The sequence below is a fragment of the Colletotrichum lupini genome, chromosome 1 (genome assembly GCF_023278565.1).
Source record: "Colletotrichum lupini chromosome 1, complete sequence".
Taxonomy (NCBI): domain Eukaryota; kingdom Fungi; phylum Ascomycota; class Sordariomycetes; order Glomerellales; family Glomerellaceae; genus Colletotrichum; species Colletotrichum lupini.
Window position 1 is genome coordinate 1,518,139 of NC_064672.1, and position 19,351 is coordinate 1,537,489.

Here is a 19,351-nt window from a genome sequence, read left to right on the forward strand (position 1 = left end):
ATCCTAACACCCGAAAATGTAGAGGCCTGCCAGTCAACCTTTGAGCAAGCCGTCGCCCTCTCCCTCCACATGTGGCCCGCCCTCACCCTCGCCGTCCAAAACCACTGGGGCGGCCCCGACTCCGCCGACAAACGAGACTGGTTCGCCGGCGCCGTCGCCGACATCTTCCCGACTTTCACAAAAATCACCGCCGCAGGCCAGGCGATGCCCGCCACGGCCGCCGCCGCCGCAGAGGAGCCCGACACGGGCTACGTCGAGACCATGCTGCTGCAGGTCATGCTCGACGAGTTCGAGGTCAACGTCGACGACGAGACGGGCTACGACGTCGCCGAGCAGATTGTCAAGCTGCGCGCCGAGTGCGCCAAGGGAAACTTTGCCGCCGTCGACGAGCTGCGCACCAAGTGGGAGAGCCGCAAGGGCGCCAAGGTGGAGGGCTTGTATAAAAAGGTCGAGGCCGGCGACCAGGATACCGACTGGGAGGACGACGACAGCCAAGACGACGACGAGGATGATGTCGAGATGGACGATGCGCCTCAGCTTGTGCGTGCGCCAAAGGAGAAGCAGGAGCCCGAGGTCGACGAAGACGGTTTCACCACGGTCACCAAGAAGAAGAGATAAAGGATTTTGTCATATGAGCAAAAAAGAAAAGAAGCGAAGACAGAGAGAGAGAAGAAATACCCCCTCCACCACCGCGACTTTGGTTTCTCCAAAAAGCAAATGCTTCACAAAGGAGCCCCGCGTGGCTGATGTACAAATGTCCGCATAATTAAGAGCTTGCCATTCGAGCCAGAGAAAAAAAACCAATCCAAAAAACCCCATCCCAAATTCAACGCCAGTCAGCAAAATGTAGACGCTTATACTACTACTCCCAGTCATCGTCACTATCGTCGGCCTTGCGGGAGTCCTTGGGGCTGTTGGGGGCTTGGCTGGGGACGCCAGAGGTGGCACCGACAACGTCGTAGCTGGTGTCACTGTCGGCCTGGGACTTTTCGTCGTTGGACTTGCGTGACTCGGCAGGCTTCAGGGTGGAGGAGGTTTGGGCGGGAGGCTGGATGGTAGTGGAAGACTCGGCTGATGGCGGGCGGGCTTGCGTCTTCTCAGTCTTGGGAGCAGCGCCAGCAGCAGGGGCGGGAGTGGCGGCAGCGGCGGTAGCAGGAGCAGGAGCAGTAGTTGTGGTGGCCTCATCATCGGAGTCATCATCCCAGCCAACTTCGTCCTCGGCAGAAGCAGCTGTGTCTAGTTAGCAAACAGTTGGGGCAATCTAAGATACCCTTCACTCACCCTTGAGCAAATCGCGTCTTCGGGTCTCGGCAGCCTCCAGACCATGTCTGAGGAAGTAGTATCTCTTCCAGAACTCAGCATAGGGAACCTGGTCGGGCACGAGCTTCTCCATCGTCGTTCGCAGTTCGGGGTACTTGTTCAGGTCGTCGCTAATCTCTGCCGTCTTCTTTTCCGCGTCAAACGTCTTGGCCCAGGTCGCGAATTCCTCCGTGGCAGGGTCCTTTGCGAAGCTCTCGGTGCTCGTGTGGATGACGTGCAGCTGGGCGTCTTGCCTCGAGGTGTGGATGACGCGCTTGCCCTGCGCGTCCTTGCTCTCGAACATGACGGCGCCGCCCTGGCTGTTGGCGTCGGTAGGCGGCGCGATGCTGACGGCCTCCTTGAGGAAGTTGCTGATATTGGTGCCGAAGCGGAGCAGAGCCTCGTCGGCGGCGTCCTCGGCCTTTTGCAGGTCCTTGAGCCGCTTGGCTGCCTCGGAGCGAAGCCTGGTGAGGTAGTTCTCGGAGCTGCTCATGGCGTCGTCGGAAGCTGCCAAGTCTCTGGTCTTTGTGGGCGTCGTCTGGCTGTCGGTCTCCTTGCTCTTGTCTCCGGAAGACTCATCTTGCGTCGTTGTGTTGACGGTGAGGGATCTCGTTCGGTTGATTATGGAGCTGAAGCCCTTGGACGCGTCCTGACCGAGCTCCGTCACCTCCTTGGAGGCTTCCTTGTAGACTTCTTGTCCCTAGCATCACCGGGTTAGCCGGCTCATTCCTGGATTCCCTTGGAGCTCTTGTATGATGTATCGCCTCACCTGCTTCACGGCACTTCCCAAGAAGCCACCGATGCGCATGCCCCAAGGACTGGACGAGATGGCCTTGTAGGCCTCCTGCAAGTCATCGTTCAAAGATGACTGCGGCTGGTCGGATTTGGTGTCCTTGGCGTCGCCATTCTTCTTATCGGCATCCTTGGGGAGCGAGTTCTCCTGGATGTGATCGTACGCCAGATCCATGGCAAGGGCGGCAGAATCCAAGCTCCTTAGAGTTGACGACGCTGGTGGTGTTTATTCGGGTGGCCTTTCGGGGGAAAAGCCTATCGCGAGGCTAAAGCTGTGGTCTTTTCGTGTGGAGTGGAGTTTGAGGCGAAGTCGTGTGATGTGTAGACAGTTGAGAGCTGCTGTGGGCGGGCGAATGATGTCTGGCTTCTGACATGAGGCTGCTCTTTCCCTTCCGTTTCCCCCTGACGGGCGGGGTGGTGGACGGCTGCATGGTGGTCAATGCGGGGAGACAACAGTACGTCCACGTGTGGATCCCCCGGCGCGGCCACTGCCGGAACCTCTTTCGTTTCTGTGGCCTTTTGCGGTCTTCCATTGCCTTTTGCACCGTGGAAATGCGAGAATCGCTTGCATCAAGGCATTCCATAAAGCATCTCTCGTGTCTCACCCGTGGTGCCGCCGCACCCGGGAGCCATGTATTTGCAGCGCACAGCACGACCATACGCAGCCGGATAACAATCAGCATATAAACGGTAGTTATGGAAACACTTCAAGGCGACCGTCAAGGTCATGGATAAGGCGGGACCTATGTTTCTGCACGAAGGGACCTGAAAGCGAACTTTTTTTTGAGTTGTTGGTCCGCCCCTACCTTAACCCCCGCGCCGGGGACGGAATGACCTCAGCGCCAGCGCCTCCCAACCGGGACGTTGCGGTCCCTTTTCCGGATTGCTCACCATGGAGCATGGAGGGCATGCGTGGGCACGCAACGGAGACGGCTGCGGGGATGGAATCCGGTCCCGTTGGTCTTATCTGGCTCCGTGGCGACTTGCAGCGGCGAGTGAAATACCTTGGGACAATATTCGTCTGATCGAACACTCTGTGCCGCCTCTTTGAATGGCGTGCTCCCAAAAACCCATGGTAGTAGTGGCAGTGACAATCTTCCATCGTATGAGGGATTGGCAGTGTGGCACGTTAGATACACGGCAGCTCTTTACATCCGTTCATTAGGCAAGAAGGTACGGCAGGCTCAAGTGATCCCTCGGCGATAGTGTGCAGTTTCGCCGCACCCGCCTGAGCCTCGCGCATCTCGCTCCTTCGTGCCCTCCACTCCGATGTAGTACCTAGGTGGAGGGGGAGGCCAAGCATATTCGCAAAGTCCCGAGACGCGCAGTGTGCAGTGTAAGCTTTTCGGGCGGAGTAGCGTCGGGTCTAGACGCCCTCTTAGGCTGTGGCGATTTATGCAAGGAAAAGAGATGTAAGCAGAACTGACCACTTCTGGTCCCTGGACCAACAGTTTTGCTAAGGACCGCACTGCGATACAACAATAGATGGATGTGGAAGGATGCGACGATGTGGGCCGTTAACAAGAGCTGTTGTCTCGTGCTTGTGCCGTAGGAGATGTGCGTTTCCTTTACGGATGCTTGTATGTAAATTCCTGTATCTTGTGATAGCAGGGCCGAAACGGTGGTATGGTTGCAGAGACGTGTTCGCAGTGTCATTTGTCACCCCAGCATTGACAGCAGTATTCGTTCTTCTACTTCGCGCAAGTTTTCCCCTTGCTACCCTTGGAGCGGCACGTCCCACGAGATGGGTTGCAAGACGATCTTTTGAATTATCAGATCTAGGCAGCCACTTGTTTGAGCATACGCCCGCTGCATGGGATCTTTTGCGTGAACGGCTAAACAAGGCCAAGACGGTCTCGCGGCGAGCAAAGAATAGAGTTCCAGCCAGTCATCCCCGGTTTCCAAGGGACGGTACCTCAGAAAAGCGTAAAGTAGTGTACCTTTCTTTAGGTGTAGCTGCCAAGCTGGGTCAGAGTAGGGGAAGCGTAAGCCTCGACATGGGCTTCGCCTGTTGCGCCGGACGCACTCGGGGTTTGAACGGGGCTTACAGCGGGATAGCAGACTATCTTGGCAGATGTATCTGAATGACGGATCGACGGCTGTAGAGTCGTAGACGCTACCACGGCTACCTCCGGCGGATATGGATATATGCCGGACTTACAGCGACCTGCAGAGGCTGTGCGGCACGAAGCGGCTGCATAGGTAGCAAGCTCCCCAACTGCAGTGAACACTGGAGCAGAGTCTGACTACGCAGTACGGTGACAGGTGCGTAGGATGGCCCTGACTCATATCCAGCAGGGCGGGCGCGCCGTTTGAAGAATTGGCAGCCGGGTCTGGTTAGTGTCTTGGACGTTACGGGGAGAGAGGACCCATTTCCCATGGAAGATTGCAGTCGAGGCCAGCAGGCGGAGCTCGCCCTTGGCACTTGGCCGATGACAGGCTGTTACCCGCCACTCGCATTGTTACGCAGAAAGTGCTATACCCACGTCATGGGACAGATTGGGCGAATTTGGTATGGGCGAGTTCTGGCTGAATGGTGGCCGTTATGTTGTGGTGAGATACCGGGACGGCCTGGGCTCAGAACCTGCAGACTCGCGATGAATTCGATTGGCAACATCGGATGGGATTTGCTGGACTGAAGTCGGCCCTCGGTTGGATAATGTCCGTCCGTTGGGACCTCCACTGTCTGTGTAAGTCCAATCGTGCTCGCTTCCATCTTACCGGGCGGTCGTTGCCGTAGATATGTGTGTGTGATTGATTCCCATAGTGATAGGTATAATAAGAGAGTGAGCAAGTTAAGGCCAACGGGGAGGCAGCAAGAAGGATGCGTGGCGAATGTTGTCCTTCTTCTACTCCGTACCTTACTCCGTACCCTGGAACATGGAACAGAACCCCTCGAGGCATCACCAGACTAGCAACCCCTGCAACAGTAGCGCGCGGTGCCGCGATCCCTCTTTCAGGGCGAGGGCAGCTCAGGTGGGCAGGTCCAAAAGACACAGAGTCGGAGTACCTCCGTACCGTGGAAGGGATAGGACCAAGTGGAGGGCAAATGGAGGGCAAATGGAGGCAGATGGGGGGGAAGAGGAGTAAAAACATGGACAATTGTGCAACAGAAATGGATCTGTCGACGGCTATCCGTAGATGATGCGAAAACGACACTGGCGGCACAGCTGCGCCCTTCGCCTTATCGGAGGCACCAGGTCTCGGAGCCAATAGATAAGCTTCAATCGACCCAGACTGGCCCCGTCACTCCCCCGCTGGGACCCCCCGACCTCTCCCAGTTCTTAGTGTACATATATACCTACCTACCTGCCGCAATACCTAGGCAGTACGTACTGTGGTTTCCGTACCTTCCCCCCCTCGGCCGACCCCCTCCATTTCCCCCCTCCCCTTGGTCCCTTCCTCCATTTGGCGTCCACGACGGCTGACAAATTGACACTGAAGAACGCTGAAATTCTTCCCCCTCCTCACCGTCTGCGGTCGTCCATTCAGTTCGATTCTCTCCACTTCCTACTCAGACGCATTTGCCGTCACCGCGAACCAACAACTTTTTTCTCACTACACCGCACACACGCATCACCGCACACCCTCTCCCCAAGCACGTCTTTTCTCCCGCTTTCCGTGGATTCTGGATCCTGCGAATCTTGTCCACAGAGCATAGCAGGTGGCCCTTGGAGACCGGCCTGTGAGTCAGGCAGCAACTTTGTCCCCGAAAGGCATCAACTTCCCTCCATCCGCATCCCACCCCAGCCAGTGTCGGACCATTGCATTTCGTCACCTCTCACCAGTCGGACCACCACTCCTACTTGAGGACGTTATACTATCCTTCTTCAACCTCTCCCTTGACGACGACGACCTCGACGTCCAAGAATCCCTCGGTCAAGGACCATAGGTGTCGCCAAGTCGAGTATTTCCTTGTCCTCTCAGACGACATCACCGTTCGATCCGGCCTATCTGGAATTCAACCCATTGTGACCCCGGCACCCTGAGCCGCAATCGGCATTCCGAGTTCGCCTCCTTTCATAGCCCTCTTGCACCGAATTGACTCCCGTTTACCTTACCTACACTTCGCCGCCCTCTCACACTCCTTTCGCAATGGCTTCCACTACCAACAGTGGTTTCCCAACCAACTTTATCTTGACCCCGCAGCAGCAGAGCCTGCTCTACGCCGCTCTCAACTCCAACAAGCAGCAGCTCGCGAACCAGTCCCCCACCACCAAGGATAACTCAATGTCGCCTTCCTCTTATCAGACATCGCCGGCGCAGGGCGCCGCCGCCACCGGTTTCCAAGAGAGTCCCTACCTCGACAACTACGATTACGACTTTGGTGACTCGAGCTTCGACTTCGATGTCAGCACCGTGGGCCAGGCCAAGATGATCGGCGACATCCCTGGTGGCGCTCAATCGGCCAAGTCAACCAAGTCCGACTCGACTGAGAATGATGGAAACGACAAGAGATCTCACCCTGACGACGATGAAGATGAGGATTCTCCAGGCAACGACGCAAAGAGACGCGAGGGTAGCGAGAAGGCTCCCAAGAAGCCCGGCCGTAAGCCGCTTACTTCCGAGCCGACCTCAGTAAGTTTCAACGATTATTCTAGTAATATTCATGATTCTAACACTTCCAAGAAACGCAAGGCACAGAACCGCGCTGCGCAGCGGGCATTCCGTGAGCGCAAGGAGAAGCACCTGAAGGATCTCGAGACAAAGGTCGAAGAGCTTGAGAAGGCGTCCAAGGACGTTAACAGCGAAAACAGCCAACTCAAGGCAAAGATCGACCGCATGACTTCTGAGCTCAACGAGTACAAGACAAAGATTGCGGCCATGAGCACCCGCTCAGTCTCCCACAGCAAGTCCCCCATGGGCTTTGGAAACTCTGCCATTGGCAACCTCAGCGACGTCAACTTTCAATTCGAATTCCCCAAGTTTGGTGTCTTGCCCGGCTCTCAAATGCCCACCAAGCCGGCGCAGCCCGCAAGATCCTCCTCATCGCCTCTGCAAATAAACGGAAGCAACCCCGTCAGCCCTCTCAACCACACCAAGGACAACAGCCCTGGTATTATTGCAGGGCTTGACTTTGGTACCAAGGACGACCTGGCCAACTTCACTTCTCTCTTCAGCCCTTCGCTTGCCAATGGGTCATTGGGCACCAACACATCGCGCGCCAGTGTCGACTCTGGTTCTTACACCATGAACAATGGCACATCGACAAGTTCACCATCAGCGTCATCCCAGTCAAATGGAGGCCCCAGCTCGTCTTGTGGAACTTCCCCTGAGCCCTTCACTCAGTCACCTATGGGCTTCAAGCCTGTTGATACCATGACCACCATTGGAGAGGAGTCAACTGCACAGCAGTCATTGTTTGCCGGTATCGACACAAACAATTTTGACTGGCTTGCCCAGCAGAATGGAGGTCAATTTGATCCCCAGCTCTTTGGCGGATACCGCGAACCGCAAGAAAACATCCTCGCCGCAACTACGTTTGATGAAAGCTTCTTCAATGACGCTCTCGATGCCGACTTCATTACACCATACAACATGGCCCCCAGCCCCAACGTTCCCAAGAAGAATCTCATCGATCAAATCGACGCTGCCAAGAATGCAGACGATGATGTGGTTAAGGAGGCTGTCAAGGCCGAGAATTACAACTGCAACAAGATTTGGTACGTTACACCCCTGCCAGGCAATTACGAATCCGACACTGACAACTTTAACAGGGAGAAGCTTCAAACCTGCCCCAGTGTGCAGGCTGGCGAGTTTGATCTCGACGGCCTGTGCTCCGAGTTGCAGAAGAAGGCCAAGTGTTCAGGTCAAGGTCCTGTGGTTTCCGAAACAGACTTCCAGACTGTCGTCAATAAGTGGATGGGCAAGGACGCCGCCGCCTGCTTCTCGAACCAGGAGAAGAATACCCAGGCAAAGGCCTAAATCATCATCTCGACGTCTAATTGTACATTGGCATTCACGAACCCGGCAATAGGTCAGGCGGCCACGCCAGGAGGCATATCCGAGGAAACGGATGGGACACTTTGGGGAAAGCAGGCGTTTAATCACGGACCAAAAACAAAGGGCAAACTCGAGGCTGAAGTTTTGACCCCAACGGCAAAGGCGAATGGTTGTATTCATCCACATCGGACATCTAGAGATGGCCGGGGGGAGATCTGGTCTAGTGGTCAGGCGGACACCAGTCTGTACTGTACTTGGTTGGAGACTCCTCCCGAAAGAGAGATTGAGAATGGGTAAGGAGGCTATGATGATGAAATTCTAGGCAAGCTCAATTGGCTGTCTTTTTCGACGAGAGAGAAGGAACTTTGGTTTTCTGCAGATGTAATTCTTTTGCTACAGTATTCGGCTAGTTTGGTTCGACAATGACGCACGAATAAGAGAATCTCCACATTGTGTTATTATATGTTGAAGTGCAAGTTACTGTAGTCGGCGAGAGCTGGAGCTGTATTCCACGCAACCCTTTTAGTCCTCAATGTTCGTTCGCGAGAGCTACGGTCGACATCGAGTCCGGATGTCCGTTCGTCCACCGATACGAATGCTACATTGTAAAGAAAGGGAGAGAGAAAAAGAGGCTGTTCACGGTTCTATTGCTTCTCTACCGAGGCTCGCAACGCTTGTCAAGGCTCGTCTAGGCTCGGCCCTCGGCGCTCGGCCACGGACGAACAGTGACGGAGGAATCGGGAGTGGGTTGTGGGAGAACCTAGGTTTCCCGGGAAGGGTTGGAGGTTTTATCGGTACGGAGGGCAGGGCGTGGCGGTTTTTATTTTTATTTTTTTGGCAATCCCGGCCCGCGAAGGCTGGGGTGCATGCTGCCGGCGGCGTAAATCTGGGTTTTGAATCGGATCCTTACGGGTGAAAGGTACGGACGGGGGGGCAGCGCAGCGCTAGCTCCTACCTACCCTTATCTATAGGTTCGGTACATAGTTGTACATTTGTCTAGGTAAGGGCAGGTAGGTATCGAGGGTTGCGGAGGGAGGCGAACGCGGATATCAAAGTCGACATGGTATTTACGATTTCAGCATGCTTATTTTCTGCTCTTTGTTACTTGACTGCCTCATTGCCCCCCCTCTCTCTCGCACTATTGCTCTCCCTTACTCTCTCGCTCTTTCTTATCGTCAACCTGAACCCCCCCTTGGGCTCCCACCGGCTCCGTGTATTTCTGGAGAGTCAGGACCGAACCGTTGCGGCGTATGTTTTGCCTTTGCCTGCCCAGAACCTCTTCCCCCCCCCCCGGCACCCGTCCGTTCCCGCCCGCATCCCCATCCGTCTCTCCCGCATCCGATGAGTCGGGGCGTATCAATGAGGCGGGCAGGTAAAGTCAAGAAAGACATGGAGAGGCAGGGCCGAGGGGAAGGGGAGAAAATAATTGGTCGGCAGGCGGGAGCAGAAAAGAGTCGAGCAGAGCAGAGCAGAGCAGAGCAGGGACAGTGCCAAGCCCGAAGAGAGAAGCTCGAAGCCGAAGCCCGAAGACGAAGCAGAAGGAAAAGGGATTTTGCGGACGGTCAGGAGTTACGGTGATGGGCTCCGGGCAGTTCAAACACCAAAAGTGCCCGCTAACACCATACCGCGCACCTATCGAGCCTTGGACCTTGGACCTAGGGACCTGGGCAACGGCTCAAGGCAGGCGGCCAGAGACAGCCCCTTGTTGTACGAGTGTTTGTGGTATGCGGTATAGGCTTTCTTGATAATTTCCCCGTCCGCTTCCGTTTTGAGCGAGGACCGTTCTGCGTGCTGTGTGTGCTCTGTTTTTCTTTATTTTGTCGTCTCGTCATGTGAATATCTCCGCCCCCCGCTTCTATTCCGCCTCTTTCCCCCCCCCCGGTGATGGGGGCGGGAGTTTGGTGGAGAGAATGACTCTTGTACTCTGTTGACTGCGTGTAATGCCATGTCATGTTGTTGGAGGTGCGGAAAACCCGAGGTTTTGTGACGACTTGAAGTTTGGATCGACCGGGAAAGGAAGGTACGGGAACAGGGTATAGGACATCAAGACATACGCATACAGAGAGACGTCTTCGCTATGTTGCCATCTTGAAGACGCACGTACACTCGTCCTCTATCTCTCTCTTTCTTACGGTCTCTCACCCACTCGTCCCGTCCAACACCCCCCATTCATCCGTCGTGGAGAGTTTGGGCTTGCGGGGGCGGGGCAGGCAACAGAAGAACGGCATAAAGGAATAGGACGAGTCGAGATGGCTACCTCTCACCCCATGCGTACGGTGCCATTATGTGCGTGCGCACGCACGTTTAAATGGTGCCATGGTCCGATGGGGTGATGTAGGAAAGGCAAAAAATGGCAAGAACGGCACGTGGTGTTCTTTTTGGGTTTCCCGCTTCCTGGCCCTTATCGAAGTTCCAACATCACCATCCCCCCCCCCCCCTCTATCCCATCCGTTCCCCGCTCTTTGCAGTTTGCAGCAAGCTTGGGGAAACAATGGGAAACAACGGGAAACACAGACCTAGAGGAATGGTGTCATGAGAAAGGGGTTGGAGAAACCGAGGGATACCTACTTAGATGAGCGGTGTACGGTTCGGAGTCACGGAGGACGCCGTGATACAGATTTCACCTACCTTTTACCTCTGCCACCGCTCTCACGCTTCCGCTTCAACCTCTCACCTTGGATGCCTGGCCTATCAAGAACATTGTAAGCGGTAAGCTCACCGAGTGCCAGCAGGGGGGCCTGTTCAGCGTCGCCAGCCTGTTTGTTCCGTGCTCTCCAACGGCACCGGACACGGAATAGACGAAATTTACATCCCATCTCGGCTCTGACCTCGGATTTTCGATAGTGCACTCCGTAGCCTGGTCAGTGTGAGCCAACGCCCGCACGCTAGGTTAGCTATCGTGTTACGCTACGTATATCCGTGTAAATGCCTGGCAGGCTGGAAAGCATGGGGGTTGTTTATCTCCTACTAAGTGGTAGATGGACGGAAAACCAACCCCCAGACCCGATAACAACGGGAAAGCCCCGCATCTGGAGCCGTAGCAGCAGTCAATGAGAGCCTAGAGAGAGAACGAGGCCCAGATGCAATGGGCTCAAGTGATATGCTACTCCCGCAAGACATCGAAATGACACCTCGGATACTTTGGACAAAAGGCAAGGTACCAAACCCCAAAGCTTGAGGTTTCGACTACTCATCTTATCCAAACAACGCCTCAACCAAACCCACCCAGCCAAGGTAGCTACATAGAGCTAGGAGAGCTATGCTATCGGGTCCTTTCCACCACGAACCGCCACCCACTCTCCTCAATCACTTTTTCGTCAACCATTATCATCCCCCCCCAAAAGAACCCTTGCATCTTGCTGTCAAGTCATTCCGTCGTCAATGCCCCCCCCCCCGGGGTGCCTCCACGCCTCCGTGCCTCCGTGTTTCCATGTTTCCCCCTCATACGTCTGATCTATACAGAGTAGTCCGTAGTCCCGACTCCCAGGTAGACCACTTCTAACACAGTAGAGAGTCTGTAGTGCATATAGTCCGCCCCCCATCGTCGGCCGCCAAGACGGCAAGCAGCAAACCCCCTCGGCATTCGAGGGGTTAGACTCGCCGCATCCACGCGCCAAACGTATCGTGGGGCATCCCATCTCCATCTCCATATGCCACCTCTCCATCGAAGGAGGGGGGGTAAGTGTCACTCTGCCGTGCCATGCGTCTGCCCGCACAGCAGGTCCAGTCCTCTGGGTTGGCCTGTCACCGCTCTGCGCGTGGCACATCAGAAAAAGGAAATCCGAAAGGAAAACCTTGGTCCTACGCAGTACGGGATACTTGGGGGGAAAAAAAAAAGAGGGGTTGTCGTGTCGTATGTGTGGGAGGCACTGGGAGGCAATGGGAGGCGAGAAGGAAGAGGAGGAGGATCTGCAGAGTCCCTCCCCCGACTACCGGTTGCAGCATGCAGATGGCCAATGACGAGCTCGGGGACCGGGGCCTCACCTGCTCCAATCGTGCCAACGTCATCCAATCCAACCCCCCGTCTTTGAGCTGCCGGACCTTGGAAACCTCAACGACGCCCATTGCCTCCTGAGTCTCCTACCCACTCAAGGTACAGACAACTAAGAGTGACAGTAAGGAAAAGAGGCTCCGGACCTTGGGGTCAATGGCAAGACAGCCTCTTTGAAGATCGCGGCTCAAAGTTCATGCACAACACCCGCCCACAACGCATGTACAAAGTAGACTGTTATTACAAAGGGTATATTCTTGATGGTCTGACCTATTTCTCTCCACTAGTCCACACTACGCCCCACCTGATGATTCGTGAATTGGGAACCGCCCCGTCGGAATCCTCCTTCTAGGTTCTGCCATTAGGTAGGTGAAAATTTCGGCCTACTTTCCTAGACTTTCCCATCGTGTCAGGCCACGACCTTGACGAATGGTTCCCAGCTGTCGTGAAAAGCATGCCGACTGCCATCGTCTTCCTGGTCGGTGACGGACGGCCTCACAATCTTTCGTGTGTAAGACAGCCTGGGGCCGGCCTCGTGCAACCTTTGCCCGCTTCGGCGTCGCAGTCTGTTCCCAATGAAACCTCTACAGTGTAACCCTTCCAATGGTAGGCACACTGGCTCAAGAATCAGTTGCTGGGATGCCACGATCTAGCCGTCATCTTTTCAGGCCTTTTACAGTGCTTCTTCGGGTAGGCGTGGTTCGGCGATTCCTTCGTGTTTTGCTGAATTCCTCGGGTATCGATCCGTCACCTCTCCCTGTGCGTCTTTCCAACTCTTCCCAAGACCACGAGTGTCTTCTATCCAATGACTTGTCTTGCCCCCTCTTTGCCCAACACTCCCCTTTCCTTCGGCTTGGGGCTGTGACCTCTTCCTTTCTTGCCCCTAAGGAAGCCGAATACGCCGCTTGAGCTCTCAGATTTGCCCTCGCTGATGGCGTTGGCATCTGTCGGCAGCGTAGCATCCTGCCGGGCGAGATCAGACCAGCTGCCGCCACCGTCCAACGTAACCTGCATGCCGCCTGTCGGGCTGGTGACCCTCTTTCCTGCAGCTGGCGGTGCCGCTCGTTGATTAGAATATTCGCTGGGATAATGCGGTATCGGAGGCGGCTTAGATACTGGTCGACGGGGAACACCGGATTGACTGCTGCCCGGCCGTCTCTCCAGGCTCGAACTCTTTCGTAATGGTCCTGGGGGTGGCATAGGTCTTCCTCCATTCGTGGCCATTGCTGCCGGTGTAGCCTCATCGGTAGTCAACGCCTGGGGCTGGTTCATGTTGACCATATCACCGTTAACGTATCCGCCCTCTTCACCTTGGCCGGTAATTCTACTGTCATTAGTACCTGTGTAATTTACTGTGAAGGTTTGCAAAGCTTACTTTTTGTACGCAGCCAGCGTGTAATCGAATGGACGGAAGTCGTTTTCAATCATGCGGTAAAGCTCGTCTTCGCGGATCTCCTTGTCTGAAGCGTCCTCTTTTAACCGCTCGCGAGGCTTCTGTCGTCGGGCCCGCGCTTCCAAAGGAGCCTCCTCCAAAAGCAACTCCTCGAGGTCGTACGTAGCATCAAAGTTTGTCTTGTCCGCGGCGGGGACGAAGACTGGCTCAATCTCTTTTCGCTCCAGCGCCTCAAAATCAATCATCATGAAGAATTCGTGCTTCGTAAAGCTCTCCCACGTCGCACCCATTCGTTGATCACGGTTCGAGTCCAAGGCATCGCGGATAGCATATAAACAGGGTAAGCTGACGGGTGGCGAGGTGATGGGATATTTCGGGTTGGCGAGTTGAATTTGCTGGCTAAGGGTGCTTTCCGAGTTGCCGTCGAATGGCCTCTATAGGAAGTTGTCAGTCATTGTGCCAGCGGTGGATCTCCCCAAAGACGAATTGGCCCACCTTGTTGTATATGCATTCGTAGAATAGCACACCGAGCGACCACCAATCTGCACGAACATCGTAGCCCTTACCAGCGTACACTTCGGGAGCGAGGTAGGCCAGTGTACCCGATTTGCTGGACAAAACCTTGCCGGGAATGATATCGGAGGCGACATTCTGACTCGATCAGCATTTGGGCGTGCCAAGAAATGTTTCCGTCAAAACTTACAAAGTCGGTCAAATGCACGTGTCCATCGGCATCAAGCAGGACATTGTCGGGTTTCACATCGCGATGGATAATGTTTTGGCTGTGAATGTAGCGGAGTGCACATCCCAACTCAGCAATCCAGAACCGCACTGCGTCTTCGGTAAAGGTCTTTCTCGAGATGTGGAATCGTAGATCACCTCCGCTCATCAGATCGACAACCAGATACCTGCACGATTGGTGTCAGTTGGATGAATCAAGCATGGCCGGTAAAAGGATTGGTCCCACATGTATTCGATGTCTTGGAAACTGTATCGCAAGTTGCAAATGAACGGATGGTTCACGTGCTCGAGCATCCGGCGCTCTCGTATGATGTTCCGCACACTTTCGGATCGTACGACTATTCTCAGGGACCCGATATCAGTATCGAAGACATTGCATCAAGGTTGTGCATCGCGTTTGGGTTGGGGAGGCGTGTCGAGGTGGAAGGAGTAGTGAGGCGGTGTGTACCTTCATCTTTCCGGATGTATTTCAGGGCAAAAGACAAATTGGTGTCTTTTCTCTCGACGATGCGCACTTTACCAAAGGCGCCTCGGCCGACTACTCGCAGCAGACGGAAATGGTTGAGGTTGACTGAATGGCGGGAAGGATGACGATTAGCTTGGCAACGGGAGATGGAGCAATTGAGGTAGCGATGGCGGCGGTTATGGTGATGGTGGGGGGGGGGGGGGGGGGGGGGGGGGGGGGGAGGCGAGATGGAGCCCAACCAAGACTGCGCGGTGCAATTCAGATGCAGCCGCAGTAGCAGGTAGGCAGCCAGTGTGTTCTCGGTGGCGGTTGGTGTTGGCAGAGAATGTGTAATGTTTGTGTAATGTGTGTAGGTCGTGGTGGTTTGCGTTGATTATGGTGGTTTCCCGGTGTGTTCGTTGTGCTATGCAATGAATCCAGCGAGGGGAGGTGTTCGAGACATACCTTCGCCATCCAAGTCCATGGGCTTGCCCTGGCTGTTGCCCATTTCGACGGTGCAGTCGTCTTTTCAATGGCGTCTCACGTCTGCACTTTTGTTGGATTCGATCTTACGGGAAAAGGTGACGACTCGAGCGCACCATGATCCAAACGGGGGGCGGTGAATATTTTTTGGGACGAAGGTCGACTGGTGGTTGCGGTGGTGGTTGTGGTGGAGGTGGACGTAGGATAGGTAGGCGTAGACGTGGACGTGAACGGGGGAAAGAGACGCGGATGGAGGAGGGCGGGCGGTAAATGGGAATTCGGGGCAGATGCGTAAAACGAGAGAGGAACAAAATGGCAAGGAGCGAGAAAGAGAGACAAGAGAAAGAGCGCCGGCAACAGAAATGGAGGCAGATAGATAGGAGTGGAGTCCGTTGCAGTCAGCTGGCACGGGGTGACAGGGGTGCGAGGGAGGATAGAGGGCCAGTTGCCTCGAATGACGGTGTCAAAATCGGGGACCTGTACCTGCCTACTCCGTGAGGTACTTCTCCGAGGTACTTTGTGTGCTATGGTACTTTGTCCTTCAACTACCTCTTACCTTCTCTCTTCAGGTTGTCCAAGGCAATGGAGGTACTGATGGATACCTTGCAGACAATAGAATGGGAAAGTAAAGAAGAGGGCCGTCTGAGGTGGTGCTTGCCTTGTTCGCTGTCCAGTAGGTACGGAGGAAGGTAGGTACTGTGTGTCTGGTCCTGCTTGCTGCAACAGAAGGGGGAGGGGAGGGATAATACAGAGGGGAAGGGGCAATAGGATAGGATAGGATTGTACCGAGTCTGAGTGAATGAATGAGAGGGGGGAAGGAGGGAAAGAGGGCCGGATAGGATAGGCCAGACCAGGTCGAGGGTACCCCCAAAAAGAGAGAGAGAGAGCGAGCGAGCGACACGGGGCGTGGGAGACCGGGCAGGGGGCTCAGAAACCAAGGTACTACAAAGTACCAGAATCACGGCAAAAAGGTGCGCCGGATACTGTACTATCCAGTGTCTTATTTCCTGTGTATGCAATCGAGGGTAATGATCCTAAGGTAGGCAAGGTATGGTAAAGTATGTATCTCTCTCACGTAAATCCGTATTGACTGGATGGAATCTTGGAAACCGAAGAAAGAGTTGAGGCGGGAAGCAGAACAGAGAAGACCCAGACACATGGACGCAAGACCAAAAGAAAGCAGGCTCAAGCTACTTTTTGTCCTTCCTCCTCATCACGCTGAGGCCCAGGCCTGGATTTCCAATTTGGCCAGCATGGGCAAATCAGAAAAAGGAGAAACATGCACTTCCAGCCTTCACCTCGTGGTCTCTTTCTCCTCGGAATGCCTCTACGAAACTAAGGCAAGGTATTTGACATGCGGTGAGCACGAGTTTACAACATCATCTTCCATCGCTCTTGTAACTCTATCTGGTTACTCCAGGGGCAATGAGGCAGGGCAAGGCAAAATACCGTAAGGTTGGGCCACCTCAAGTTCGCCTCGAGAAGGACTTTCAACCGCCGCCGGCAACAAGAAAGGAAACAAGAGGAAGAAAGAACAAGCAGCCGCCACGTCGTTGTCCTGCGCTGTCACAAATTCGAAGCCGCCCCCCAGCACTGGCTCCCGGTGGGGGGTAGGTACAAACACTGGCACGGATGGTATCCCGCAGTCCCTACCTCTAATTCCATGTGCCGTGCTCGTACCTTACCTTGCGGTGAAGGTCCAGATCAGGCCGGCTGGTGCTAGCCAGCCCAATGAAATGGGGAACAAGTAAGGCAAGGCATCATCGGCAAGGGCCAGGCAAAATCATAGGTAGCAAAGTACACCACGATAGCTCGCTCCGGACGGTACGTGTGCCATCCACATAACCTTACCGCATCTACCGCGATGAGGTACCTCGCTCGCGTGCTCGAGGTTGTGCCCGTGAGCTTGCCGTGAACCATGGAAAAGTGTGGGCAAGACACGGCTACATTTCTGAATGGCCCTGTTCAATGGAGCCCGAACCTTTCGCGGCATCTTTTTACTTGATAGGAAGAATACTTACGCTGCTACTCTGTACGTTAAACGCCCATATCAGGCCATATTCAAGACTCAAGAGAACGCTGGTCCTCTAGTGTCGGCGACTACTTGGGACCATGATTAATATCATCTGCCCGTCTCGTGTCTGTGAACGCAATTGGGACGCAACGCCGCGTCCGCGTTCCCATGCGGGATTGGGTTTCCCGGCTGTTGAAGTTGTACTTGTTTCTTTAGCTTTTGCTTTTTGGCGGCTCGATTTCCGGCGCCGAGGCTACCTGCTTTCTCCCGCCGCTGGGACCCTACTACCAACTAAAGCAGTGAGTCTACGGATACCTACCTTACCTATCTGCATGGCAAAGCACCTCATGGTGAGAAAAGCAAAAAAAAGAGACGTAAAAGACGCCGGCCCAGGATGGACGCAGAATCGAATCGGTCATGTAGGTCAACTAAGGTTAGGTCAGCTCTAGTACAAGCTTGCTTTTTGCTCCAGGTTCATTGATAGCGTGCCGACGTCCCTTCGGCTAAGAGTTTCCTTCTGAGTTAGCATGTGCGGATCACGTACATTTGATGCATGCTAAGGTACGGATAGTAGTGTAGAGCACCTCCAGTAATACTGTACGGTGTGAGTCCCTTTCGTCCCCATGCTCCCCTCACCTCAGTCTTTTGGTCCATCTCTTCATCACGTTGTTCTATTCGTGCCTTGGAATTGCAAAGTGGGAGGTGGGTGGGCGGGTTGCTTTGCGAATGGCAGGGGGGGAAAACACAATGGGAATGGACGTGGGAGTCGGAGTGGGAGCGAAAGTGGGAACCGACAGGCTTGTGCAACGAGGCAGGGATCATGGACCGAGTAAAATGGTTCAGTCTCTCTCAGTCTCTCAGAGACAGGCCTGCTCAGAGGAAACCAGCCTCTAGCCTTCCAGGCCCAATTTCCAGTCTCCAGAAAGAGAGAGAGAGGAACTGCTGTTTGCTCCTCATCCTCGGCCAGGGAGCATGCACGATGGGATGATGCTAGTAGGTAGTAAAGCAACGCAACATCCTGCAGCAAACCGAGATACCCTGATCCTGCTGTTTGTGTCCTTTCTTCTTCTTTTCGTTACTTCCCTTTGGCTGTCTTTCTCTCTCCGTGCCTCCCAGTCTCCCCGATTACGCCTCATGTACATGCCATGGTACCGTGTCATTCCTCAGTAGCACTGCAAGACAGGACAGGGAAGGAGACGGGCCCTTGCGAGAACTGGCCCGTTCCCCAGATTAGAGAATCCGAGACTCTCTTGGGGAAGAAAGAAAGCAACGACAAGACAGCCACAGACCGATCCCAAGACGCAAAGAATGCCAATGGAGGCCCCGGACCTGACCAGGTTACCAGGCAAGTGTGAAGCGCGATCAGCAAACAAGCAAAGCAAAGCAAATATCCTGCCCGGGGGCCGGGAAGGAAAGAAGAGGGAAGAAAAAAAGGAAGAGACAAAGAGGCGTCAGGTTTCGGATGGTTCTGGTTGAGAAGACGACGAAGAGCTTTCCAGAAACGAGCACAACAGGAAAATGAAGTCACCGCGGGATCTTTCCTAGTACCGGCCCTTTGAATTAGGATCGTTGGTACGAAGTGTGAGATGGCGAATGCCATTTCATTTCCAACCAAGCCACATTGCGGCGGTGGTGGCAGTGTAGTCAACGGGAAAAGGTAGAGCATGTGAGCAATGGAAGGAAAGCCGAGAAGAAAGGGCCCATCAGATGGAAACCTGTAACAAGCGACCGTTTGTTTCTTCCCCTGGTCATCAGTGGTTGACTGGGGCCGTTTCCATTTTGCTTTTGTGACGCGGCTGTCCACTGAAATCAAGCAGAATACGACTCTGTGTCTTTGAAATGGATCCAAGGGTCTTTGAAGCGGCGCTTCCCGGCCCTCGGTCTCTGCGCGGGCAACAAAAGCAAGGTGATGTTTAGTGAGGTAAGACCCCACCCCACACGACGGATTACCCCCCACGACAGATCACCCCATTTGGACGATTTTTTCCCTCCTTCAATACTATTACTACTATAATACATAAGTAATAAATTATCAAAAAAAATCGCGAAAATTATACTAAAATTACTAGTAGATTCGCTATACCTAATTATATAAAAAAATACGTTAAAAACGCGTAATACGACGTTAGCTTTAATAAGTCGATTTAGAAAGCTATTACTAACTAAAAAATCTCTTATATTACCCTCTTAAACCGGCTACGAAGTACTATAATAATTAAGAAATTAAAAGAGAATTACTAAAAGCTTAGT

At 54.2% G+C, this 19,351-nt stretch overlaps 5 protein-coding genes across 5 annotated transcripts; 2 read left to right on the top strand and 3 right to left on the bottom strand.

Moving 5' to 3' along the window:
- Positions 1 to 69: 69 nt before the first annotated feature.
- On the top strand, positions 70 to 618 carry CLUP02_00424 (pre-rRNA-processing protein TSR2; the record flags this gene model as incomplete). The annotated part of the gene is made up of 1 exon (XM_049279472.1): positions 70 to 618. One exon carries the CDS (start codon positions 70 to 72, stop codon positions 616 to 618), a length of 549 nt encoding a protein of 182 aa, XP_049135429.1.
- A 244-nt stretch (positions 619 to 862) lies between these two features.
- On the bottom strand, positions 863 to 2,624 carry CLUP02_00425 (BSD domain-containing protein; the record flags this gene model as incomplete). The annotated part of the gene is made up of 4 exons (XM_049279473.1): positions 863 to 1,236; positions 1,282 to 1,999; positions 2,069 to 2,288; positions 2,419 to 2,624. 4 exons carry the CDS (start codon positions 2,622 to 2,624, stop codon positions 863 to 865), a joined length of 1,518 nt encoding a protein of 505 aa, XP_049135430.1.
- A 1,413-nt stretch (positions 2,625 to 4,037) lies between these two features.
- Positions 4,038 to 4,807, bottom strand: CLUP02_00426 (uncharacterized protein; the record flags this gene model as incomplete). Its single annotated transcript, XM_049279474.1, has 2 exons — positions 4,038 to 4,337; positions 4,574 to 4,807. The coding sequence occupies 2 exons, from the start codon at positions 4,805 to 4,807 to the stop codon at positions 4,038 to 4,040; spliced, it is 534 nt and encodes a 177-aa protein (XP_049135431.1).
- A 1,379-nt stretch (positions 4,808 to 6,186) lies between these two features.
- CLUP02_00427 (transcription factor PAP1) lies at positions 6,187 to 8,016 on the top strand (the record flags this gene model as incomplete). The annotated part of the gene is made up of 2 exons (XM_049279475.1): positions 6,187 to 6,669; positions 6,730 to 8,016. The coding sequence occupies 2 exons, from the start codon at positions 6,187 to 6,189 to the stop codon at positions 8,014 to 8,016; spliced, it is 1,770 nt and encodes a 589-aa protein (XP_049135432.1).
- A 4,807-nt stretch (positions 8,017 to 12,823) lies between these two features.
- On the bottom strand, positions 12,824 to 15,206 carry CLUP02_00428 (uncharacterized protein; the record flags this gene model as incomplete). Its single annotated transcript, XM_049279476.1, has 7 exons — positions 12,824 to 13,349; positions 13,401 to 13,852; positions 13,914 to 14,069; positions 14,122 to 14,326; positions 14,532 to 14,730; positions 15,070 to 15,129; positions 15,191 to 15,206. 7 exons carry the CDS (start codon positions 15,204 to 15,206, stop codon positions 12,824 to 12,826), a joined length of 1,614 nt encoding a protein of 537 aa, XP_049135433.1.
- Positions 15,207 to 19,351: the final 4,145 nt, after the last annotated feature.